This window comes from Leucopleurus acutus (genome assembly GCF_964270905.1).
Source record: "Leucopleurus acutus genome assembly, chromosome: 16".
Taxonomy (NCBI): domain Eukaryota; kingdom Metazoa; phylum Chordata; class Mammalia; order Artiodactyla; family Delphinidae; genus Leucopleurus; species Leucopleurus acutus.
In genome coordinates this window covers 66,463,876-66,490,264 of record NC_139158.1, presented here as the reverse complement: position 1 = coordinate 66,490,264, position 26,389 = coordinate 66,463,876, and the positions used below count along the sequence as shown (strand labels likewise).

The following is a 26,389-nucleotide window of genomic DNA, read 5'->3' as shown; positions in this document are numbered from 1 at the left end:
CAGGTGTGTCTGGGTGTCCTGGTCTGTGTGTCCCCGTGGCTGCCGTCCCAGCCCTGCTCTGTTTCCCCAGGGGGCGCCCTTGCCCAACCTTCACTTCCTCCCTCGTCTCCTGACCCCCGGGTGCGCCCCAGCCGGCTGGTGGAGAGGAGCGTGGACCCAGACAGGACACCGCCTCCCCGCCAGGTCCCCGCCTTCCCGCAAGGCCCCGCCCCTAGCCCGCCCCTAAGCGGGCTATAAGTTCACCGTCGGTCTCAGCCTGTGCATTGCCCGTTGCTAGTGGTCTGCATTTGGAGAGTCCTGCCACGGGTCTGAAGAGCACAGCCACCACCCGACCATGGCCGAGGGTGAGTATCAGGGTCAGTGCAGTATCAGGGTCAGCGCCGCTGCGACCGCTCAGGGGCCCCGGGTCCAGCCATCCTTACCTGATCTCTGTGGTCCCACCGGTGCAGTGGGGGTCAGGACCGGGCTGGGCTCAATCCCTAAGTCCTCGATTTGGAGCGCAACAGGTGGGCTGGGCTGGGTGAGAGGTGCCGGGCTCCCAGTCCTGGCTCTGCTTGGGGCCTCAGCTTCCCCATCCCCAGGGCATAGTCATTAACCTCTGCCTTCCTGGATCAGATGAGGCAATGGAACACGAAGGCATGTTATGAACGGTAAAGTACTGTGTTAGCAGACCATTGTCACTTGTCCTCCGTCAGTTAGTGGGAGCTGGCTCCCTGCTGCATGCCAGGCGTGAAGCTGTACAGAGGGTGCTGGCCTGGGCTCAAGTACTTAGTTTTGGTTAGTCCGCGGTGGTGTGTAACCCAAGCCTGGCTGTCTCCTTGGCCTTGGGGGCCAGAGAGGAGCTCCCAGCATCCTATGGGGGAGAGGCCTGAGAGCAGACTTGCTTTCCTAGGTCCCTCCCTGCCCTCAAGTTCTGCAACCCTGGTCCTTGGCCACTGGTTGAGTCTCAGTTTCCTCTCCTGTAAAACATGGACAGTAATGCCAGTCCTCAGTACATCTGTAAAAGGACTGGAGAAGGGGCTCAATTCATTTCCTACACACACACACACACACACACACACACACACACACACACACACACACACACGGCAGGGCTACAATTTCAGAGGAGGGATTTCTACAATGGGAGATGCGCCTGTACTAATGCTGCTGGACTCAGCATCCTGGCTGACTCTTGGGTCAAGTCCATTTGGAGGTGGCCTCTGCACCACCGCAGCCCCCAGGAAGGAGGGTGGGCAGAGCGAACATGGAGAGGGACCCGGGGCGTGTGGAGCAGGAACAGCAGGAGGAACCACCGACGTGCCCGACCTGCTGTGTGATCTCGGGCCACCTTTGTCCCTCTCTGGGACCCGGCTCCCCAACACATGCGACCGAAAGCCAGCTCAGGGCTGGCTGTGACGCGTCACCTAGGCGGCCACTTGTGCCCCATGCAGTTTCCCACCCTGTCCCCAAGAGTGGGGTTCAGTAGACCTGGGGGACTCTGGAGATGCCAATTATGATAAGCCCCCTGCCCCATTGCCAGAGTGGCCACTTCCTACAGGGGTCCCGGTGGCCTGGAAGACCTCGGGTCCTTTCTCAGTGCAGAAATCCTGAGATCCTAGACCCCAGTGTTTCTGCACCTCTAGAGCTGGGCATGATTTCTGGAAATCTTTCTTCAGACAATAGAGTGAGAAAGCGCTGCATCTGCCCCAGACCAGGGACTGACCATCTCCCTAAGGTCTCCTAGGGGGACAACAGTGGCCTCTTTCTTGCTTAAGCTCTCTGGAGTTGAAGTTTCCCAAAACAGTAACAGGCCAGCAGGAAGTTCTTCCCTGTGGCTAGCGGAGGTCTCTCTTGCTGTGATTGCAGGGGCCTCAACTTCCCCCAGGTCGCCTCCTAGGCTTGAAACAACACGGGATGTGGGCGGGGGATGGGAGGGGTGGAGGGGGTCCGGGGGATGGACAACAAATCCTGAGCTGTGAGTGAGGTTGTTACCAGTGCGGGCTCCCGAATCTACAGCCCTGGATTCAAACCCCAAAGCTTCAGCTTGTGCTTGCCGTGAGACCTGGGGCCGTGTAATGTCTCTGCCTACAAAGTGAAGGTAGTGGTAGTAGCTGTGTAGGTGGGTAGTTGTGAGGTTTAAGTGGAGATAATCCATGTCAAAGCCCTCGGCAGTTACTGGGCAATTCGCACCTCATTTGGGGGCTATTCCATGGCGGAAGGGAGGAGACCTGCATGTATGTCCCTGTGGAAGGACCCACTTGCTGGGTGAATTTGGCAAATCCCTGCCCCTGGGCCTCAGTGGGACCACATATTCTTAAGGGCCCCATAATTCTGAGCATCTCCCTTGCCCACTCCTCTCACCCTACGGTCCCCCTAATCTTGACCTTGATTAGGTCAGATTGAACTTGCCGAGGTTTATGAGATTTGACCCTCACTCTCCCATCACCCCAATCCCTCCCCTTGTCTTCAGCTCCCTCTGAAAATATGGGAAAAGAGAACTTTCGCATATCAAACTTTTGCCCTGGGCTTGGCCCTGGGGAAAGGGTGTCCTCTGCTAGACCTCACAGCAGCCCTTTGATGCTTCAGAAAAGGAGGCACAGAGAGGGAGAGACACCTTCCCCAGGATCACACAGCGGCACAGCAGAACTGAAACTCAGGTCCAGAAGACTCCAAAACCTCTGTCATTGAAAAAAATTTATATTATGGAGAATAATGAACATACAGAAAAGTAGAGAGAACAGTAGAATAAATGCCTATGTTCTCGTCACCTGGTCCCAACTACCACCAACTTATGGCTACTGTTGCCTCCTGCCCTCACACCCCACAACCCATTATTTGGAAACAAATCCCAGGCATCACATCATTTCATCCGTAAATATTTCAATATATCTCTCCAAAGAATAAGGACTCCTTTTGAGACATACACAAATTAAAAATTCCTTAATATCACCATTATACATCAGTATTCAAACTTCTAATTGCCTCATGCATGTAATAAATAGTTTTTAAAATCAAAATCCAAATAAGCGTCACACAGCACAGTGGGTTGTATGTGTTTTAGGTTTCTCTTAGTCTATAGGTTATCCCTTCAACTTTTTGTTCTTGTCTTTTCTGGGGTTTTTTTGTAATTTATTGGTTAAAGAAACCGAATACTTTACCTATAGTGTCCCAGAGTATGAATTTTGTGGATTGCTTCCTGGTTCTGTGTTTACATCTTCCTCAGTCCTCTGTATTTTCTGGAAATTGGAAATTGAACCTAAAAGGCAAAGCCTGTGTAATTAATCGATACCGAGCACCACCCCCCTTTTTACCGAAAGAGCCCTCCAATCACAATAGACTAGCTCGTGTTTAGTAGGCATTCATTATGAGCCAGGCACCGGGCTAAATGGCTCACCACAGCCCTGTTAGGTGGGTCCTGCTGTCCCCACCTGTGGACACATGGGGAAAAGTGAGGCCCAGAAAAGCTGAGTTGCCTGAGGGTCCACGGCTGGGAGGTGCAAAGCTTCCCCACTTGCCGCAGTGCACGCAACCTGTGATTAAGAGCTGGGGAGGGAATTCCCCATCGGTCCAGTGGTTAGGACTCCAGGCTTCCACTGCAGTGGGCCCAGGTTCAATCCCTGGTCTGGGAACTAAGATCCTGCAAGCCGCGCAGCATGGCCAAAAAAAAAAAAAAAGAGTTGGGGAGATTCAGGCCCAGTTAGCCCCTGGGGGACAGGGCGGGTGGGGATTGGGAAGGCTGGCTCCTGGGGGGGCGCCCTGAACCCCTCACGTCCAGGGAGCTCAGGGCTCACAGCTGGCTGAGGGATGGAACCACGGCTCAAGATCTGTCTCCACAGATCTTGTTCTGGAGAGATGTGACCTGGAGCTGGAGGCCAATGGCCGTGACCACCACACGGCTGACCTGTGCAGGGAGAAGCTGGTGGTGCGACGGGGCCAGCCCTTCTGGCTGACGCTGCACTTCGAGGGCCGAAACTACGAGGCCGGCGTGGACAGCCTCACCTTCTGTGCCGTGACTGGTGAGTCCCACGCCCGCACCTCCCTGTTCTGTGGTTTCGTTGTCCCCTGACAGACCATGGGACAGGTGACGCCGTTCCTCTTCACCCCCTGAGAAATTCCCAGCAGTCATAACCCATTTTACAGATGAGGGAACTGAGGCCAGAGAGTGCAGAGATGTCTCCGCAGGCCCTCAGTCTTGTAGATAAGTCTGTGCTTCTGGACGCCTGGGTTCCTGACAACCTGTTGTCACTAGGATTGAGGGGGAGGTTTGCCGCCACACGGGTCCATCAAGGTCCTGCCTGCCTTTTCCCACATGAGAACAACTTCCCAATTCTTATCAACAGCCACCCCCACAAACCCACGCAACCTGATGAAGCCTCTGGGATCAGGCCCAAAGAGGGTCTGGTTGGTGGAGAGAACCCCAGCTGCTCCAGCCCTCTGAGTGGGCAGTTTTATGTTCCCCTGGTTCTTTCTCTAAGCCTTGGGAGGCTGCCTCAGGCTCAGGAGCTGGACAGACAGACCTGGGTTCTGGTGTGGACCAGACTGCCTACCGGCTGTGTGACCCTGGGCAAGTTGCTTAGCCTCTCTGAGGTAAAGCGCTCCTGGTGGAAGGTAGTTAGGTGAGAAGGGCCTGACATGAGGGAGTGCTCTGCAGATGTTAGCAGCTGTTTGCTGGTCTTGCTCCAGGGACTCCAGTGATGGATGAAGGGACATTGAGGCCCCAACCACCCCATCCCCAGATGCCCAGTGTCCAGTCTTCTTTGCTATTCCCAGGAAAGTGGCCTTAAATGCCAAATCCCTGGGTTTGGCTTCTGATGGGAACCACTCCCTTGAGGTCAGAGAGGGGCCGCCTGGCTGGGACTCTGGCCCAAGTGTGGGAAAGGTGAGCTCTAGCTCTTTCTGAGGTCTCTGAGGTCAGAGAGCAAGAAGGCTGAGGCCCGTACTACCTGGGAGGCCGTTTGATAAAGCTTATCACAGTGCCTGCAGACCGGCCGCGGATATCCCCTTCATCCCTTTCCTTCCTCCCCCTTCCCTTCTGGCAGGAACACACCTACTAGCCAGGGCACCCCCCCACACACATACCCAGCATCCTTGGGGTTCTTCCAATAAATCTGAGGGGCCTCCTGCAAGTCTCTGATCTTTCCAGCCTCAGTTTCCCCCTCTGTAAAGTGGAAGGCTGAATCCATGGCAGTTAAGGGCTGGGTGTGGTGCCCTGAGAAGTGTCAGGCTTGGCTTGATGAAAATCACATCTATGGTGTATGCATACTCATCCTGAATCCTTCTGTTCTGGAAGCATAACTAACACCCATTTTACAGATGAGAACTCTGAGGCTCAGAAAGGTCAAGTTACTTGCCCAGGTCACACAGTAAGTTAGGGACACAGCAGGATTGAAACCCTGACCCTAGAGTTGAGGCTTTTCATTGATGTGATCTGAGAGCAGGGACATTTACTTGTTCACCACAAGTGCCTGCCGGCCTCAGTTTATTCCTCTGTGAAATGGATGGTCGATGAACTGCCAACTTGGGTATTTCCCATCTCTTTTTCCTTCTTTCACTTTCAAGGTGTCCGAATTTCTTTCTCCTTCTTCTCCATTTGTCTAGGTAGCCTGACACTAGGTCACGAGGCCCCAAGTTCAGGGTTGGGGCCACGGGGGAGGCAGGCAGCTGACCTTCCTACTCCAGCAACTAATCTCTGTTCTCCAGTCTCTGCCAACTTATCTCAAATCATAGCCAACCTGCCCTGGTAACGTCCACAGCCCCCGGGGCAGCCACAGAAGGCACTGTATCTCTGGGTGCACTCGGCCTCCCTGTCTGAGCTACCAAGACCCTCCTGTGGGCTGGGGAAGCTGAGAAACAATACCAGGAAGCGGGGCCTTCTGCCTTGAGACCTGGCTTTGGTCAGCCCCCGACCCTGGGGCTGGCCTGGGCACCCTGCCCTAGTGTTGGAACATTCTAGCTTATGATCAGCCTGTCCTACCTCTTCAGGGAAACTGAGGCCCAGAGAGGGGAGAGAGCTGGCGAAGGTCATTCAGCAAATGGGGTGTGTGACCTGACCCCACCCATGCCCAGATGCCATGCATTTCACCCTGACAATTCGAGGCCGGACAGGCTCTGCTGTGGGGTACAGACCACAGCAGACAAGCACCACCCTTGTGAAGGAATAAAGCTCTGCTTCCCCCCAAGGCGGGCCGGGGTTGGGAAGGTGGGTCGGGTGAGAGTGAGGTCATCCTGAAGCAGTGAAAAGAAGCCTTCTGCAGCTAATAGGAGGCTTGACTCTGGAAGGTTCCCCTCATCCACCCCACCCAGGCCCTCACTGCCGTGGTCGGGGTAGTGGCCAGGACCCCTCAGGTCTCCAGGGCCATTTACCCAGGGGGGTCTCTGCGGCGCCTCTAGCCCCACAAAGAGTACCGCATGGAACCGCAGCCAAGGAGTTTTCTAAGCCAGTTTATGTGAGCAGCAGTGGGGCCGGGGGGCAGCCCGTCCGCATCCCATCCACCAGGACCCCTCAGAAGAAAGGGGTGTGTAAGTGCGTGTATGTACAGGGTTGCCGCGGGACAGAGAGAAAGGGAAATGTGTTTCCTGGCCTGTCCCTGAGGGTGGTGTATCAATAGTGGTGGTGGCTATGGTACCTGGCCCAGGCCGTTACCATGGAGACCAGATCATTGATCATCCAAACAGAGTCTTTTCTGAGAATGAAAGGGGTGCCATTAAGAATTATGCTGGATAAACAAATGGGACCTAATGAAGCTTCCAGGCTTTTGTACAGCAAAGGAAACCATAAACAAGACCAAAAGACAACCCTCAGAATGGGAGAAAATATTTGCAAACGAAGCAACTGACAAAGGATTAATCTCCAAAATTTATAAGCAGCTCATGCAGCTCAATAACAAAAAAACAAACAACCCAATCCAAAAATGGGCAGGAGACCTAAATAGACATTTCTCCAAAGAAGATATACAGATTGTCAACAAACACATGAAAGGATGCTCAACATCACTAATCATTAGAGAAATGCAAATCAAAACTACAGTGAGGTATCACGTCACACTGGTCAGAATGGCCATCATCAAAAAATCTAGCAACAATAAATGCTGGAGAGGGTGTGGAGAAAAGGGAACCCTCTTGCACTGTTGGTGGGAATGTAAATTGATACAGCCACTATGGAGAACAGTATGGAGGTTCCTTAAAAAACTACAAATAGAACTACCATATGACCCAGCAATCCCACTACTGGGCATATACCCTGAGAAAACCAAAATTAAAAAAGAGTCATGTACCAAAATGTTCATTGCAGCTCTATTTACAATAGCCCGGAGATGGAAACAACCTAAGTGTCCATCATCGGATGAATGGATAAAGAAGATGTGGCACATATATACAATGGAATATTACTCAGCCATAAAAAGAAATGAAATTGAGCTATTTGTAATGAGGTGGATGGACCTAGAGTCTGTCATACAGAGTGAAGTAAGTCAGAAAGGGAAGGACAAATACCGTATGCTAACACATATATATGGAATTTAAGAAAAAAAAAATTATCATGAAGAACCTAGGGGTAAGACAGGAATAAAGACACGGACCTACTAGAGAATGGACTTGAGGATATGGGGAGAGGGAAGGGTAAGCTGTGACAAAGTGAGAGAGAGGCATGGACATATATACACTACCAAACGTAAGGTAGATAGCTAGTGGGAAGCAGCCGCATAGCACAGGGAGATCAGCTCCGTGCTTTGTGACCTCCTGGAGGGGTAGGATAGGGAGGGTGGGAGGGAGGGAGATGCAAGAAGGAAGAGACATGGGAACATATGTATATGTATAACTGATTCACTTTGTTATAAAGCAGAAACTAACACACCATTGTAAAGCAATTATACTCCAATAAAGATGTTAAAAAAAAAAAAGAATTACGCTGGGACCACAGGCATAAAATGAAACTATCCTGGGAAAACTGGGATGTATAGTCACCCCAACTTTACCCCTTTCGGTCTCAGTTTCTGTATCTGTGAAGTGATTCAATTGAGCTAGACAATTACCGCATTCCACTCCAGTCTCAAAATCTGTTATTTGGCCTGAGAATTCTGATTTGTAATATGGTCTCTTTGGATGACGCTGGGGGTAGTTCATATTTACTGCATAATTACTATGTGCTAGTCACTACTTTAAACTCTCACTGATTCTTCTAAACAGCGTTAGAGGTGGTAGTGACAATAATTAATAATAACTATCATGTATTGAGCACTTACTATGTGCCAGGCACCTTGCAATGTGCTTAACAAGCATCACCTTCTTTGAGCCTCACAATGACCTTATGAGGAGGTATTGCAATTGACCCCATTTTACAGGTAAGGAAACTGAGGCACAGAGAAGCTAAATAGCTTGTCCAAGGCCACAGAGCCAGTTTCAGACCTGGAGTCGAACCTTTCCAGGCGTGTAGTCTAAGCCTGTTTTCTTCTTTGATGAGAAAATCGCAGATCAGAGAGGCCTGGTGACTTAGCCCAGGTCACACAGCACTCAGGGTCTAAGTGGTGGAACCAGACCTAGGCTGGCTCTCGGGCCCCAGTGCTGCCCCACTTCTCCCCTAAATACTGGCTCTGGAAGACAGGGAGCATTTAAAGGCTTACAGCTGGCTCCTGGCACTCAGACAAGGCCCCAGAGGCCTGTGTCATGCCAGTTAGTTCATAGTTATATTTGGGCCTGGGAGTGGGTGGGGCTGGCAGGTAGCCCCTCAGTGAGCAGGGCCCCATATTGTCAGTAGTGAGGGGGGGGGGAGAGCTGCAGGGAGGGAGATGCAAGAATAAACAGAAAGCCTCCCGAGCAGCCGCCCAACCAGGCAGGGAAGGTTTTGTTTCTTCTCTCTGCCGCCCAAGTCCAGAAAGATTGACCAGCACCCCTCACCCTCCCCATGACTCAGACCTGCCTACATGGGCTAGGCCCTGCCCTCCAACTGAAAAAGAGCTAGTTCAAGACAGGCTCTCACCACACTGAGCCCTGAAACCCCCCCACTAGGGAGCCTCCCTTTTGGAAATGAGAGGCACCTTGGGGGCAGCCCAGGGCCTAGAGATGTGGGCTCAGATGTTAGCTTTGCTGCAGACCCCTGGGATGTTCTTGGGAGAGCCCTTCTCTCTGAGCCTCAGTTTTCCCTCCTGTACAAGGGGTCTTGGGAGAAGCAGGAAGTGCCAAGGTGCTTTGTAAAGTGTAAAAGGCTGTAGGGAGGTGAGGGGTAGTTCTGGCTCTTCGTGGCTGCCTATGGAGATACAGAGGCAAAGTTGGAGGGGCCCTTGGGAGATAGACACCTAGACCTGCATTGGCCAGCACCCTCTGCTAGCCAAGAGCAAGCAGGCTTTCAGAAAAGCCCCACTGGGGACATCAGAGGACCAAGGTCCCATTCTACTCAGAGTCTCGGCTTCTTTTTCTGAAAGTTAAAGGATTTAGGCAGGAGAGGAGGACCTTCGGAGAGTATCTTGCCTAATTCCTGTCCATGTTACAGATGGGCAAACTGAGCCCAGAGAAGAGAATGGTCTTCCCCAAAGTCACGCCAGTCCAGAGCAGTGTGACTGTGACCCTGTCCCAGGCCACACTGTCCCCTTTCCCAGGAGGAACCTCCTAGGAGATTGAGGACGTGCTGTGTGCCTGCACATTTTCACGTATTCCCACAAAACCGTCCTGCACATTTTGGGGTCTGATCCCCATTTTACAGATGAAGAAGCTGAGGCTCCGAGAGATGAAACCTGTCCCCAAAGTTCCCTCAATGGTTAGTGACAGAACTAGGCCTCAAACCCAGGCCCAGGGGACCCCAGACATGTGCTCTGCTCCTGCCAGCCCTGGCGCTCACCCCCCCTCACCACCCCTGGCTCACGGCCCCTGCTTTCTCCCTCTGCAGGCCCAGCCCCCAGCGAGGATGCCGGGACCAAGGCCCGCTTCGGGCTGTCCGATGCTGTGGAGGAGGGTGCCTGGGCGGCCACAGTGGTGGACCAGCAGGACAGTGCCCTCTCGCTGCAGCTGCGCACCCCAGCCAGCTCCCCCATTGGCCTGTACCGCCTCAGCCTGGAGGCCTCCACTGGCTACCAGGGCTCCAGCTTCGTGCTGGGTCACTTCACCCTGCTCTTCAATGCCTGGTGCCCAGGTGAGCTGCGCTTCATCCGCGGGGCAGGGTGTGGAGATGGGCAGGGCTGGACCCACCCATGGGAACCACTGAGGGTGGGGGGATGGGGCGGAAGAGACGTGCAATTGAATTGAATGAGGCCTGCTCTATACAGTTCCGTGCTCCAGCCTCCCAAAGACCTCGTGATGTCGGAACTCATTATTCCCATTTACAGAGGAGGAGACAGGCTTGCGGAAGCAAAATGATTTGCCCCAGCCTACGTAGCTACGAAGGGATCTCACCCTGTGTCTGAGGCCCTGGCACTGTGAGCTGGGCCTGGAGGTGGCCCGGGTTCAGGAGCCCCGTTCAGGAAAGGGCTGCCCAATGGATGCCCAGGGCCGCGGCTTTACGCCTGGTTCTGTTCCGTGGGGCTCTGTTTTAAATCCCACCAGACTGGCTTGGGGAAGGGAAACAGGGAGGTGGAGGGGCGGGGTACCCAGGAGAGGTGGGCAGGAGCAGTTTGGTCACCTAAGTGCCTCCTTATGCACTCTTTCAGTGATGGCTCTCAACAATCCCCAGGGGGAGAGGTTAGCATCCTCGTTTTACAGACGGTAAACTGAGGCTCAGAGATAAGTGGTTTTAGGCAGGTCCTTCAAGAAGCAAGTGGGCGATGCTGGACAAAACTAGAGAGTCCGGGAGAGGGCTGAGTCTATCTCGAGCAGATGGGAGGAGACAGGGGCGCGCCACAGGCCTTCCTCAGTTTCCGCATGTGACTTACAAGACAGTGGGCTCTCTTTCCTTCCTGCTGCTACGGAGCCCAGCAGAGAGAGAGGCCTTGTGGGTGGGGCCAGCTGGGAATGGGCTGTCCCTCCTCAAAGCCTGGGGCCCAGGGCAGAAATTCTGGCCTCTCCAGCATCAAGACAACCAGCGTCTTACTAGGCCACTGCTTTCTTTCTTTCTTTCTTTCTTTTTTCTCCATTTTGGGGCATTTTATTTGAACAGAAAGATTTAAAAATTTTCTCTTTTACATACTTTCGCTTTTATTTCTAATTATAACAGTAAGACATGAGAACACCCTCTCTATAAAAGCTTCAAGCACTACAGAGAGACAAGCCCCCCTTGACTCTCTTCCTTGGGAAACACCATTATTAGATGTCTTTGGCGGGGGTTATCTCCTTAGATTCCAATGTATGTGCCTGGAGAAGTCACTGTATTTTTTCTTCTTTCCAGTTTTATTGAGATATAATTGACATACAGCACTGTATAAGCTTAAGGTGTACAGCACAATGACTGTACACGATGCCTTACGTACATCGTGAAATGATTATCACAAGTTTAATGAACATCCATCATCTCATATAGATACAAAATTAAAGAAAGAGAAAAAATTTTTTCCTTGTGTTGAGAACTTTTAGGATTTATTCTCTTAAGAACTTTCATATGTAACATACAGCAGTGTTAATTACATTCATCGTGTTGTACAAGACCTCACTGCATTATGGGTTTCCCTGTCTTTCTTAAACATAAAAGAATCTTACCATATACATCAGCCCACAGCTTGGGTTGGTTTTTTTCTCCCTCTACTGTACATCTTGAGGCTCTTTCCGCATCAGTCTGCAGACATCTGCTCATCCTTCTTAAGAGCTGGGAGTGCCCTGGGTCTTGCCGGGTGGATGGTTCATTAGTCTGGCTCCCACCCACAGGCATGAGTTGATCCCCTGTGGCTTATCAGAGGGAGGAACACCCTTGATCACATGCCCTGTGGCCACACGGAATGGTTTCTCAGGACAGAAGTGGCCTTGCTGGACCCACTGTCCACTCATTTTGATTTTAGTCAATGTGAACTTACAGCTAGTTGGCAACCCTGCCCGCAGGGCAGGAACGTGGCAGTGCCCCTCCCCGACCCCAACACCGTGGGGTTTCAGAGTTCAGGGAACTGGGAGTGAGGGTCTGGGGTATGTCCCCTTCCTGTGTCCTGACCTCCTCCCTGACAGTCAGCCAAGCAGCACAGTGACTAAAGGGACCCACATCCTAGGCCGGGAACTGGAGATGCGGAGGCAGGAAGTTGGGCTCAGTGGTGCTGGGCACACTAGGGGAGGAAACTGCTCTCCCTCTGGGGGGAGGGGGGATCTGCCCGTGACCTGGGGGCCTCCCGTCCCTGAGCTCCAACATGGTTGGGGTCGGGATCTAGCGGCCCCAAGGCCTCCACCTTTACCAGCTAGAGACCTGAGCGGGGACATCATAGTCCCAGCTTCCTGGGCTGCGGTGGGGACAATTCAACATGTGCTGACACCTTCACTGGATGAGAAAGTACTGTGGGCTTTGCCTTCTTTAAATTCTTCCTCCTGTGCTACCACTGATTGACAGCCACATAGTTTATTTATCTGAAGGCTGATGTTTATTGCACAATCTTCAGAGCCACAGGGCAGGACGCAGAAGACACCCAGCCACTTTCACATTTGCTTCCTCCAAGCTGTAAAGTTGCTGGTCGCTGTAGGGGAGCCCAGGGGTCTGAGGGGCCGGGCAGCTTCATCCCAGGCACTGGGCATGTTTCCCCAAGCTGATTTCAGTAGGCACGCTGCCTGGGCCCGCCATACTTTTAGGGACCCATGAAAATGTGTTAATTTCTTTTAAAATCAGAAGAAACAAAATGAATGTTCAGGCCAGAGAATGTGTTTTAACATATAATATTAATATGTTCATCATTATACCAATGCAGTCATAAAATATATTTTTGTTTTTTTATTTTTTTGTGGAGGAAGGAGCCCACGGAGGCAAAAATGCCCAGAGCCGACCAAAGTCATACCATGGCTCTGGAATTCCCCTTCCCAGCCTCAATTTCTTCACTTGTGAAGTGAGGATTAGAAAGGCCAGGCTAACCTTTGCCTTCCAGTCATCTGGCCCCACCGCCCCAGGCCCTTTTCTGTCGTCACTAACTACAGGGAACTAAGTGCCCTGCGTCTTCCAGCAGGCGCACTTCTGCTCTCTCTGGTCCTCTGCTTAGAATGTCATCCAGGCAACCTTCAGATGCCAGCTGACCCCCCAAGCTGGACAAGGACCCTCCTCCCCTGAGCTGCAGTGACACTTTCTCGGCTTTCTCTCCACCTGAATGATGCTTCTTCCTCGCACTGGCTCAGGACTTTAGCTTGCAAAGCACCTTTCAGATCTGGGATCACATTTTACTCTTAGGGAACACAGTCAGGTGGCAGGAGAAGAAGTGACCTGCCCAGGGTCACACAGCAAAGGAGACTCAGAGCTAGGGGGTTCCTGACTCGTGGCCCAGCGAGTGTGCCCGTCTCTTGTTTTGGCATCAGTTTTCCCATCTGTAATATAGTCTTGAGCCTCAGTTTTGCCATCTGTAAAATGGGGCTTCCAAGGATCCCTTCCACATGGGGCTTTTGTAGAGATTAAACAAGTCAATATATGTCATACATTTATCATGGGTCCTGGCACATGCCAAGTGTTGGATAAAAGACAGACATTGTTGTCACTGATAATACCTTATCTCACTGATATGGGATTATTAATTAATGACTAGTTTTTCTGATTAAAAGAGAGAAAGGCCTCTGAGAAACTGACCTGGCCCTGGGGAGTTGGCACCCCGGCTGCCATGTCTGTGGGGAACCTGGGCCTTGCCAGACCTCGAGTTGAGGCCCTTTCCTTTTCACCCACAGCGGACGCTGTGTACCTGGACTCAGAAGAGGAGCGGCGGGAGTACGTCCTCACCCAACAGGGCTTCATCTACCAGGGCTCAGCCAAGTTCATCAATAGAATACCTTGGAATTTTGGGCAGGTAAGGCCACACCCTGCCCCTCCCAGCCATCTTAGGCCCACCGTGTGCTAGGTCCTGGGTCTGAGACAGTCAAAATCAAAGTCAGAAGTGTGAGCAGGTCTGAGTCACCCACGCCATGCTGTCAAAGATTCAAGGGCCCTGAAATGGCTAGAGGCTTAGAGAGGGCCCAGGCCAAGCCTGAGGTCACACAGCAAAGGGTGGCCCTTTCCACTGTGGGAGCAGCAGCTCTGGATTCAAGGTGGAAAAGAATAGGAGGGCCTTTGAGAGTTGTGGGGCTGGCAGGTGCTCCATGAGGGAGAAGGGGAACATTCAAGGCCATATATCAAAATAATGGGCAGTACTGGAGGAAGCTTACGATATGCTAGGCATGTGCTGAGAGGGGCTTTAAACCATTATCTAGATCAGTGGTTCACAAACTCGAATATATGTCAGAATGACCTAAAAAAATGGGTTAAAACAGAAGTTCCTGGGTCCCATCCCTAGTTTCTGATACAGTAGGTCTGGGTGTGGGCTGAGAATTTGCATTTTTAACAAGTTCTCAGGTGATGCTGATGCTATTGATCCAGTGATACTTTGAGAATCACTGTTGTATCAGCTAGCTACTGCTGACTAACAAACAAGTCCAAAACTTGGAGGCTTGAAAAAACAATCATTATTTCTCATAAATCTATGGGCCAACCAGGACATGGCTGTCTAGGCTGAGCTGGTTGGCTCATCACTGTACCATGTGATTCCTCCTCTTTCAGCAGGCCAGCCCGGGCTGGTTCTCCAAATCAATACTCTTATTTCCTCTACTATCCAGCATCCCATAAAAATTCTTGAGATATTGCTGAGAAAACTCATGAAGCAAGAACCATCACACCCCTCGCCCTTCAACCTCCTGGTGTATTAGTGGGTGTTGGCCTCCTGGGGTAGGGTTCACCTTGAGATTTCTCTTAGCAGCCCCTGGATCAGGCTCCATGTTCAGGACTAGAGAGTCCTGCCCTGGGATCATAGGATGATCCCTGAGATCTGGGGCTCTGGCCTCAGTTTCCGCTTCTGAATATTGGGGATAATAATCGTAAAACTGTCTGCCTCCAAATAACTGCAGAAACCCTGTAGTCCTCTGTGGGATGTAAATGAAATGGCGATATGACTGTGATGCATAAAATACATCAAAAAATGAATTGGCTCTTATTTCCCAGGGCTCTGTATTCTCCCCTGAGAGACAGAACAAAGCTAACTCCTCCCTTTCATTTTCTGAGTTGCTGGTCTGTGTCCAGGTTGTGCGGGGCCGTGGGACATGGCCTTGCAAACTTCCGGAAGTCATCACTAGCCAGGATGATAAGACCTAAAGGAAGGAAGGGAATCAGGCGGTTCCTGAAGTAGGCAGAATTTGAGCTGACCTTTGGAAGAGGTGGGTGCCTGGTATTCCAAGCAAAAGGAACAGCATGAGCCGAAGCTCAGAGGCGGGAAAGTTTATGTTGTACCTCAGAAGTATGTTACAGTTTGGGGAGCACTTATATGAGAAGGGGCCCCAGGAGATGACGTGGGAGAAGTCAGCAGTGTTCAGGTTGTGAACAGCCCTGAACGTCAGGCAGATGGCAATAGGGAGCCACAGAATGAATGGTTCAAGCCAGGGAGGGCTATTCTGTGTCATGGAGGGAGACCTGCGATAAGGCCTGGTTTGGGACAAGACCACAGAGACGGGGAGCAGGGGGCAGACAGGAGAGCTCTTGAACGTGACGGCTGGGTCGTCCAATGGAAGGTGACAAGGAGGGATTTTGAAAAACATAACATCTGAGTTGCAAGGATGAGAAGGTGTGCGTCACACAGAGAGAGGCAGGAAGAGCATTCCAAGCAAAGGAAATAGCAAGTACAAAGGTCCTGAGACAGTGAGCCTGGAGCAGAATGAGTATGGGTGAGAGCGGTGAGAGATGAGGTCAAAGATGGGGTGGGACACAGATCGGTTTTTTTTGAATTTTATTTATTTTTTATACAGCAGGTTCTTATTAGTTATCGATTTTATACACATTAGTGTATATATGTCAATCCCAATCTCCCAAGTCATCCCACCACCACCTCCCTTCCTCCGCGTCCATACGTTTGTTCTCTATGGGACACAGATCTTAATGGGCCTTGCAGGCCACAGGGAAAAGTCTAGATTTTACTCTGGGTGCAGTGGAAACAGGAGTGATGAGATTAGATTTACTTCTTTACAGTCTATACTTTGGTTCCAATCCGAACGGTGTGTGGCGATAGGATGGGGAAGGAGGGGAGGCTCATCAGCTCTGCAGGGTGAGTCAGGCTTGAGGGAAGTGAAGACGTGGTGGTGGGGGAGTGCAGTGGCTGGGCCTGAGGTGAGTCGGAGGGGAGGGAAGCTCCAGGGACGCTGGGCTTTTCACTCTGGGCTCTACTCCAAGTTCCCAGGACCCCCCAGCCTGGATGCAGTCACACCCCCTCCCCCTTTCTCACACACTCAGTCATTGTCCCACCTCATCCCCCCTTTCCTGGGCCAGGAAAAGCTGGCACTACAGAGATGTGACAGACCCAGCCCGAGCCTCCGATCTGCTGTGTGAGACAGATCGGAGTCCCACAACTGCTGGACTTCAAGGCAGGCTTCCCAGAGGAGGTGACTTCTCAGCTCCCTCATCCTCCCCTTGTTTCCTCTGACACAGTTTGAAGACGGGATTCTGGACATCTGCCTGATGCTCTTGGACGTCAACCCCAAGTTCCTGAGGAACGCTGGCCGCGACTGCTCCCGCCGCAGCAGTCCAGTCTACGTGGGCCGGGTGGTGAGCGCCATGGTGAGTGAGTAGCAGGCCCGCCCCAGGGGCCCTCCCTTACTGTGATGATGGAGGCCAGGCCCCGCGCTGGGCACGGTGGGGAAACCCAGGAGATGGGTGAGTTCTAGCTAGGAGACCTTGTATTTGGAGAGACAAGGTACAAATGCGGGTAATGCCATGTGGTCCCTCAAAGCAATCCATTCATTCATTCATTCACTCACCCATCCAGCAAGTATTCGTCAAGTGCCACCCACATCCTAGGCACCGGGGAAAAGCAGGTGTAAGACATGAATGGTCTCTAACTTCATAGAGCTTCCGTTCTAGGGTGTGTGTGGGAGGAGACAGGCGGAACCACAGTATCACATGAGTGCACAGTCATAAATTACGATGCACTCGCCAAAGGGGCCAGATGTGTGACAGTGTCTGACACAGGGCCTAACCCCAGCAAGGGGCTGGGGGACCTCCCTGAGTGATGAGTCCCGAGTTGACGTAGTAACTGGGAGGATAAGAGCATCCCAGGCAGAGGGGACAGCTTGCGCAAAGGCTCCCTGAGGAGGGGCGGCTGTGGCAGGTTTGAGGAGCAAAAGGGGGGCTGGTTTGGCTGGAGCAGAGCACAAGCAGGAGGGTCGGATGCAGGTGGGCTGCAGAGGGGGCAGGGCCAGACGGTGCAGGCCTCAGGGCCACAGTCAGGAGGCTGCATTTTATTCTCGAGGTTCTGGGAGTCTGGGGGCAAATGACACAATCTGGGCAGGGGCCAGAGGGGGTCTTTGTAAAACTCAGGTCACGCCATGTCACTCCCCTTCCACTCCACGGACAAATTCACATCTCCAGCATCACTCTCACGACCTTGACCCCTCTCTACCTCCTCCCTCCCGCTTCTCTCTCCAGCACCAACCATCTCTAACCTCCTGGTCTGTCACACCTTGGGATCTTTGCACCTGCTCTTCCTTCAACCTGGAACACCCTTCCCTGCCTTTCACCATGTGCTGAATTCATGCCCACCCTAGTGCAGCTGTCACCCTTTCCCCAGGCTTGGTCCCTCTGATGCTCTCGCTGGTTGCAGGTCAACTGCAATGATGACCAGGGCGTGCTGCTGGGACGCTGGGACAACAACTACAGGGATGGCATCAGCCCCATGTTCTGGATCGGCAGCGTGGACATCCTGCGTCGCTGGAAGAATGACAGCTGCCAGCGCGTCAAGTATGGCCAGTGCTGGGTCTTTGCTGCTGTGGCCTGCACTGGTGAGCGGCACACGGGATGTGAGAGGGCCTGGAACTGCCCTTGGCTTCTGTGAGCCCGGGTCCCTGCAGCCTTCTCCCAGGCCTGATGTGTAACGGAGCCAGGGAGATTTGGTCAAATAAGGGGGCGTCTGACCCCCGTGGTCACGGGGTTTCTGCAGGGAGCCGAATGGTGGATCGGCCCAGGGACTCGAGATGGACTGCCCGGGTTGAATGCCAGCTCTGCCTCTGACCCCTGGGAGAACTTGGGCAAGAGAACTGGTGTCTCCAAGCCTGTTTCCTCATGTGTAAAATGGAGACAGCAGTCACTGACCCAAGTCCCAGGGAGCTCTTAGGACGTGGGGAGATGTCACTTAGCACAGTCTCTGGTTCAAGTTAGGTGGGGTTTGGGGGTTTCCGGGGCAGCTGGGATTCCTCAGCTGGATCTTGGGGCATTTTCTCTGTGTCCATAAGTCGGCTGACCGTGATCGGATGGACGTTTGCAGTGATGGGCACCGTGACACACTTTTCTGTTCGGCCAGGCCGCCCATACCCATTACCCTCTGAATCATTACAAACTGCTATTATTAGCTCCTCTTAGAGGAGGAAACGGAGGCTCAGAGAAGAGAAGTGGCTTGGCCAAGGTTGCACAGCTGGTGAGCGGCACAGCCAGGCTTGGAACGAGGTGGGCCCGCCCCTCTAAGGCCAGCCTCCTGGCCTTAGACTGTGATGATGAGGCCTCCCGGGACACCATCCCTGGGACAGGAGTGGAGCCTTGCTCCCTGGGCAGCGGCGACAGGTCTCCCCAAGCCTCAGGTCTGTACTCTGAAACCTGTCACATGGTGGGGCAAGGCCTGGGGTTGGGACATCAGCCCTCGCCACGGGCAGCAGAGCATCCAGACTCTACCCAAGTTAAAGGGCACAGGAACCAGGCAAGAGGTGAAGGGTCACAGCTGCTCCTTCCTTCCTCCTCCCAGTGCCCTCCTGTCTCCCGGCCAGAATCCAGGGCCATCGGGGAAGCTCTTGCTCTGGTTGATGGTGGGCACAGGGCAAAGGTCACATCCCTGTCCCTCCCCCGTCTCAGAGACTCAACCTCAATCAAAACTAAAAGTAAACCAAAGGTCCTACAGATTATATTTAGTAGGCCTTTCTGTTGCACTTCTTTTTTTAGATGTTACTTTCTTTACCTTACCCTGAGAATATGTTACTTTTACATTTTATATAAAAAGTAACATAAAAAAATGAAGGAGGAAAAACACCCATAATTCCCTCTGTCAGGAGCACCTAGCATCACCATTCGGGCAGGATTGGTGCCCGGGGTCTTCGTCCCTCCTCTGTGGTCTATAGTTGCCACTTGATATCCTGCCTCTTTGTCACCTATCATTCCAACACCAGTCCCTTTCCCAGTTACTCTGGGCTCTCTGTAAACTGTGCTGAGGCCCAAATGCAGGCCCTCCTCGTCCACGATGGAGTCCCAGTGCACCTGAAGCCCGGGCTAGAGAGGAGGAAACAAGGCCCAGAGAGGCGAAGGGACTGGCCTCAGGCCACACAGCCTGAAGCAGCTGGGGCTGGAACGGAAGGGCTCCTGACCTTTGTTCCCTCTTCTGCTTGCCCCGCTGTTCACTCCTCACTCTGAATCTCTGTCATTCCTTTCCTTCCTCCTTTTCTTTCTACTTCACCCACTCCTTCATCCCATTTGACAAATTAGCCTGTGCCAGGCCTGTGCTGGGCTCTGGGGATATAAAATAAGACAGCTCGCTCACTGCCCTCAGAGGACAAATTAAAGAATCCCTCACACACCTGTATATTGAGAATGATGATGACTCGCCAGTTTTGCTATGAATGCAAATGATGAGGTAATCTAAACCCAGCCAGGTGGGCTTCCTGGCCCAGGGTACAGCATATGCCAATGTCCTGGGGCTGTTGGCAGCATGGAGTGCTGGAGGAGCAGCAAGGCCAGTGTGGCTGGAGCAAAGTGTGCAGGAGGTGGTCAGGGGCCAGACCCTCCAGGGTAAGGGCCACGGTGGAGGTCTGGCCTTGACCTCGAGGGCTGTGGGGAGCCATTGAGGGTTTAGCAGAGGACCGTTAATGTCAGATTTGCATTTAGAGTCTTTTGTTATCTGTGATGTGAAAGGGAAAGAGTGGACATGGGCCAACCAGCGAGGTGGGTGCCATTGTCCGGGTGGGTGCACCCTTACCAGTGTGCAGTGCTCCCTGGGTACAGATGGGCACGTGGAGGCCCAAGCAGAGCAGATGTGTCTAGGGCCTCAGCTCATCCCCTAAGCTCTCTCCACTGTGTCCCCCGACCCAGTCCTGCGGTGCCTCGGCGTCCCCACCCGCGTCGTGACCAACTATAACTCGGCCCACGACCAGAACAGCAACCTGCTCATCGAGTACTTCCGCAACGAGTTTGGGGAGATCCAGAGTGACAAGAGCGAGATGATCTGGTGAGGGGGGTGCTCAGTGGGAAGGATCCCCTGGAGAGGAAACTTGGGTCGATTTCTCAGAGGAGGTCACATCTGAACTGGGTTTAAAAGTTGAACAGTATTTGGACAAAAGGAAGCGGGCCTTGGAGAGGCTCCAGGAGCGGGACAGCAGGAGCAAAGGCCAAGAGGAAGGAAAGTCAATGCAGGGAGCATGAAAGGGCGTCAGGGAGAACACACCGTCCGGGGTCTGCACTGCCAGGCTGGGGGTCTGGTCTTGATTCCAGAGGTTTCAGACTGGAGAGGGGTGTGCTGATGACCAGGGGGACAGATCGGAAGCAGGGGGCGGGGCTGTGGTCCAGGTGGGTGGTGGTGGGGTCTGAATCCAGGCAGAGCCTGTGAGCTGAAAAAGAAGGAAGAGTCGGGACTTCCCTGGTGGCGCAGTGGTTGGGAGTCCGCCTGCCGATGCAGGGGACACGGGTTCGTGCCCCAGTCCGGGAAGATCCCACGTGCCGCGGAGCGGCTGGGCCCGTGAGCCATGGCCGCTGAGCCTGCGCGTCCGGAGCCTGTGCTCCACAGCAGGGAGAGGCCACAGCAGTGAGAGGACCGCGTACCGCAAAAAAAAAGAACAAAAACAACAAAAAAAAAAAAAAGAAGGAAGAGTCGAGAAATTAGGAGGTCCGGTCAGCTGGGCATGCAGAGCCACTGAGAGGGGAAAGGAGTTGGGGAGAGGGGTTGAGGACTCCCAGTGTAGTTGGGAGCACCCGACTTGGGCCCCCAGAGGAAGAGCAAAGTGTGGTGGGGGACGTTCTGGGGTCAGCTTAGGACAAGGTGAGTGTGGACAGCCCGCAGGAGGTGACCGTGAACGTTTGCATGAGAGTCCTGGTCCACGTTTTGCTTTGTTTCCCCAACAGGAACTTCCACTGCTGGGTGGAGTCGTGGATGACCAGGCCTGACTTGCAGCCGGGATATGAGGGGTGGCAGGCCCTGGACCCCACGCCCCAGGAGAAGAGCGAAGGTGGGTTGGCAGGTGTGGCTCCATTACCGAGATGAAGAAACAGAGGCTGGAGGGGACCCACCCAGCAGAGGGGCTCCTCAGTTGGAGAGGGGCAGAGCTGGGATGCTAACCCAGGTCTGGCTGACTCCAAAGAACATTGAGTGTTGGGGGACCTCATTGATATTTTATAAAACACCTCTTTTATAATTTGAAAAGTAATTCATGCACATTGTGGAAAACAGGAAATATGGAGAAGCACAGAGAAAAAAAGTCAAATAGCATCTTTGTCCTCTTCCCCCCAAGAAATTTCATTAACATTCACACACAGCTTCCAATAATTTCAAATGAATCCTTCCTCAGAATAATATTTTAAATACACACAATATAACACCTAGGTTTCAATTACATTGCAATATAGTTATCAAAAATTTTTAAATAAATTTGTGATATAGTAATATATGCTTTATATATATAACAAGATTTATTAGTAGAATCAATAAGTTCCATAATTTTGTGGTAGAGATGAATGCAATCTATATTTCCGATTATCTGTAACAACTATAAAGAGAGATCAAAATATCTGTGGTTCTTATGAGTGACAAGTCATAAGTGCACCTAGGACTGTGGTTTTTGGTCTTTCACAGTCGAAGGAAGTGAAAATAATGATGTAATTTTTTCCCATCCAAGTTTATGAACTCCTGAATTCTATTTGCTGCACCTTGGGGGTTCCATGGACCCCAGGTTAAGAACTCTTCCTGCACATGGTCTTTCATCCTGGCCCTGTCACTTCTCCATATATTATTAGCATTTCTCTATCAGACAGTTTTCTGTGATTTTAATTTTAATTTAATGTTACCACATTCCATCAAATGGACGCACTGTAATATAGCTACCAAGCCTCTAGTCCTCAACATTTAAATTTGTGACCAGTTTGAGGCAGTGGTAAACCACACCCAGATAAACATCTAGCTCTCTTGTTCATTTCGTTAGCACACACTCCCTGAGTCAGTGTCAGACACTGACTGCTACTCTCAGTCTCGGCAGGAAACCAGACAGACACACACCCTTGTAAAGTATTGCCTACAGTTGGCTTCCTCATTTCCTTAAGTGCCTTGGGATACATTTCTGTTTATCAAACACATAGAAATAAGTGTTTGCCAATCCTCCTTAGGTAGGTACAAATATCCCCACGTGAAGCCAGGACTCAGAGAAGTTAAGTGACTTCTCCAAGGTCACACAGCTAATAAGAGACTGAGCTTTGAACCCCAGAAGCTGGGTTCCAGGGTCCCCTGGAATTCTTTTTTTTTTTTTTTTTTTTTTTGTCTTGTTGCATGCCTTGTAAGATCTCAGTTTCCCAACCAGGGGTTGAACCCCAGGGCCCCAGCAGTGAAAGCACAGAGTCCTAACCACTAGACCACCAAGGAACTCCCTCCCCTGGAATTCTTAATTCTTACCTGATGCTGCCTTCTTAGAAATGGAATCCCTGAGTCAAAGGCTATATGGTCTCTAGGTTTTCGGCTACGTGTGGTTGAATTGTGGAAGATTCTGGAGGTACCACCCTCCCCTCAGCCCAGGCTCGTCTTACCCTTCTCCTCCTCCCAACCAGGGACATACTGCTGTGGCCCGGTTCCCGTTCGTGCCATCAAGGTGGGCGACCTGAGCACCAAGTACGACGCCCCTTTCGTCTTTGCCGAGGTCAACGCCGACGTGGTGGACTGGATCCGGCAGGATGATGGGTCCATGCACAAGTCCATCAACCACTCCCTGGTCGTGGGGCAGAAGATCAGCACAAAGAGCGTGGGCAGAGACGAGCGGGAGGACATTACCCACACCTACAAGTACCCGGAGGGTAGGGGCCCTGGGCTCATCACTGCCTTGTGGATAAGCAGCTTGTTTAGCAGCCCAGAGGGCGTGTGTGTGTGTGTGTGTGTGTGTGTGTGTGTGTGTGTGTGTGTGTGTGTGTGTGTGTGTGTGTGTGTGTGGTGTGTTTCCTGGCAGCTTGCAAACAACAATGATCTGTAGGTTACTCTCCATTTCAAGAAATTCCTTAGAATCAGGTGCAAACTTGACAAACACCCTGGGGGCAGGGGGACAGTGGTAAAGGATCATTCATTTAGGAAAAGAATTCTATATTCCACAAAAAGATTTCATGTGGTTTTTAAGCCTCACTTTCTTTGTTGGTTTGACTCAGTAAAACTGAAAGGGATGGCTGTTATACAAGAGAGGCTTTCATCTTCACAGAAAAATCATGATGTCCATGTTGTTTAACAGAGCTTATTAGTGGTGGGAGCTCCAACAATAGATGGTCAATTCCATGCTTTTTTTTTTAATCTTTATTTTATTTATTTGGCTGCACTGGGTCTTAGCTGCGGCATGCGTGATCTTTAGTTGTGGCATGCGGGATCTTTAGTTGCAGCATGAGGGATCTAGTTCCCCGACCAGGGATCAAAGCCGGGCCCCTTGCATTGGGAGCATGGAGTCTTAACCACTGGACCACCAGGGAGGTCCCTCCATGCTTTTTTTTTTTTTTTTTTTTCCGGTACGCGGGCCTCTCACTGTTGTGGCCTCTCCCGTCATGGGGCACAGGCTCCGGACGCACAGGCTCAGTGGCCATGGCTCACAGGTCTAGCCTCTCCACGGCATGTGGGATCTTCCCGGACCGGGGCACGAACCCGCGTCCCCTGCATCAGCAGGCGGACTCTCAACCACTGCGCCACCAGGGAAGCCCCCTCCATGCTTTTTTATTGCAACGTATTTGTGCTGAAGAGGTTTGGAAGTCCAGAGGGGCCAGGAAGAGAAGTTCCTGGAACTCTGTAGTATTAATTGTTTTAGCATTTCACACACAGGTGGGGAAGTGGGCATGAAGGTAGATTGGAAAGGTTTAAAGAGAAATGGACCAAAAGAAACTTAATAAGATGGGCTCAATCAGACACAAAAATGAAGCTTCTTTCTGCTACTAATATTAAATCAATAGTGGGAAAAAGATGTGGTTTATTTTAAAAATTGAATTTGAGCACATCCAATGGCCAGTTCAATAGACAGATATTTTCTAAGCATCTATGGTGTGCCAAGCACAGTAGGGTTCACAGAAGTGACTAAGAAACCACAGGCTTTATCTGACCCCCGTTGACTCTCCAGGGCTGACTTGGGATTGGGTATTAAGTGGCCGTGCTCCAGTGGGAAGGGCTAAAACAGAAGGAAAAGATGCTTTCCCCGGCCTCTGAAAGGTCTAGAGCTGATGATTTGATAGAAGAAATAAATATGTACCCAACAACACTGGGGACAAAAATAAAAGGCACATGGGGAGAAGTAAATGGAATATAAAGCAGGGGGCAGTCATTCCTGCTGGAAAGCTCAACAGGTAGAGAAGGGAGGGAAAGGATTTCAGGTAGAAGTGGTCCCTGTGCAAAATGCTTAGAGGTGAGAAAGTTCTCATTGTATCAGTGCCTACTAGGCACCAAACACTGTTGTAGGCATTGGGTATGACTTCAGATTAAGTAAAACACAGTCTTAGTCCTCAAGAGGCTTGAGAGTGTAAGCATATGAACAGAAAAAAACCTGGTGGGCCAAAACACCATGACAGGCAATAGGCAGCTATGAAACTCCAAAAGACATTGTGACTCTTTCATCCTGGGAAAGGAGGAGTCAGAGAAGGTGTCCTGGAAGAGGGGTCATTTGGGGATGGGTCTTGAGGGATGTATAGGAGCTCACTTGTGGAAAGTAAATAAAATACTCTTTCCTCCTCCTGGCACAGTAATGTAAAGAAGGGGCTCCCTCAGGGGGTGCTCTGAGTCACCAGAACTCTGAGAAGCCAGCTTGCCCTGCTCCCAGCCTCCTTCTCATTGATCCCCCTTCCAGCTGCGATGAAGCTCTCTTCCCTGTCCCCACAGGGTCCGCAGAGGAGAGGGAAGCCTTCACAAGGGCCAACCGCCAGAACAAACTGGCTGATAAAGAGGAGACAGGAGTGGCCATGAGGATCCGTGCGGGCCAGGGCATGAACAGGGGCAGCGACTTCGACGTCTTTGCCCACATCACCAACAACACTGCCGAGGACCACGCTGGCTGCCTCCTGCTCTGTGCCCGCACCGTCAGCTACAACGGGATCCTGGGACCCAAGTGTGGCACCAAGGACCTGCTCAACTTTTCCCTGGAGCCTTTCTCTGGTAAGGCCCTGTGTTCCTGGAGCAGCTGTTGACCACCCTGACGATATGCTAGGTCGTGCCCTGAGAGCTGAACGTGTGCCATCTACCTCACAGACACTCCCATTGCCCTCACTGTGGGTCAGGCCCTGTCCTCGGCACTTTATAAATAGCAACCCAGTTCCTTCTTATAACAAAAGTAGGAGGATTCTTTTATGGTCCCATTTTCCAGATGAGAAGACTGAGCACAGAGAGGTTAAGTAACTTTCCCAAGGCCACACAGGAAGTGACAGGACGGAGACTTGAACCTGTACTCGTAGCAACTATTCTATTTCATTCCATCTCATCTTCGCAGGACCCCTGACTGCTTTCCCAGACTCTCTGCTGCCCCTTCCAGCAAATTCCTTTCCTCCGTCTCCAGCAACTCACACTACAGGTGCCTCTCCCAGAGCCCCTTTGAGAACCTCTCCTATTTCTCTGGAGGTTCTCAGGCTCAGAGAGAAGAGATTCAAGACCAGCACTACCCAGAGAACTTTCTGTGATATAAGGATGTCCTGTATCTGCGTTGTCCAGTATGGTGGCCACTAGCTCCATGTGGCTATTGTGCACTTGCAGTGTGGCTGGTGTAATTATGGGACTAAAGTTTTAATTTCACTTAAACAGCCGCATGTGGCCGGAAGCTGCCATACTGGACAGTGTGGCTCTAACAGTGATAGGAAAGGAAAAGCCCTGATCTTCTCCTCTTCCATGGCTCCAGTGCCTGGCCCGACCTCCCTGGGAGCAGATCCCCTTCCCCGTTTGGGGCTGAAATGATGTCAGTAGCTCACCCAGCCCTCAACCCTGGGCAGAGCCTCTGTCGCTCTGGCTTCTTGGTCGGATGCCTGCACAGTCATCGTCCCCTTGATCCCTTTTTTCACTGCTGGCTTTGTCACCACTACTGGTTATCTCCCTAAAATTAAGCTGGAGACCCTGAGAGGGGTTGCGGCAGCCGAGGT

At 51.9% G+C, this 26,389-nt stretch overlaps 1 protein-coding gene across 1 annotated transcript in view; it reads left to right on the top strand.

Moving 5' to 3' along the window:
- The first annotated feature begins 240 nt into the window (after positions 1-240).
- TGM2 (transglutaminase 2) overlaps positions 241-26,389 on the top strand; it is a 33,364-nt gene continuing 7,215 nt past the window's right edge. Inside the window, exons 1-10 of the mRNA XM_082857730.1 lie at positions 241-344; positions 3,819-3,998; positions 9,860-10,102; positions 13,735-13,853; positions 16,511-16,639; positions 17,682-17,859; positions 20,147-20,282; positions 21,173-21,276; positions 22,862-23,104; positions 25,146-25,418. Of these exons, the coding sequence (XP_082713856.1) occupies positions 335-344; positions 3,819-3,998; positions 9,860-10,102; positions 13,735-13,853; positions 16,511-16,639; positions 17,682-17,859; positions 20,147-20,282; positions 21,173-21,276; positions 22,862-23,104; positions 25,146-25,418 (1,615 nt within the window). The 5' untranslated portion in view covers positions 241-334. The remainder of the gene's footprint in view (positions 345-3,818; positions 3,999-9,859; positions 10,103-13,734; positions 13,854-16,510; positions 16,640-17,681; positions 17,860-20,146; positions 20,283-21,172; positions 21,277-22,861; positions 23,105-25,145; positions 25,419-26,389) is intronic.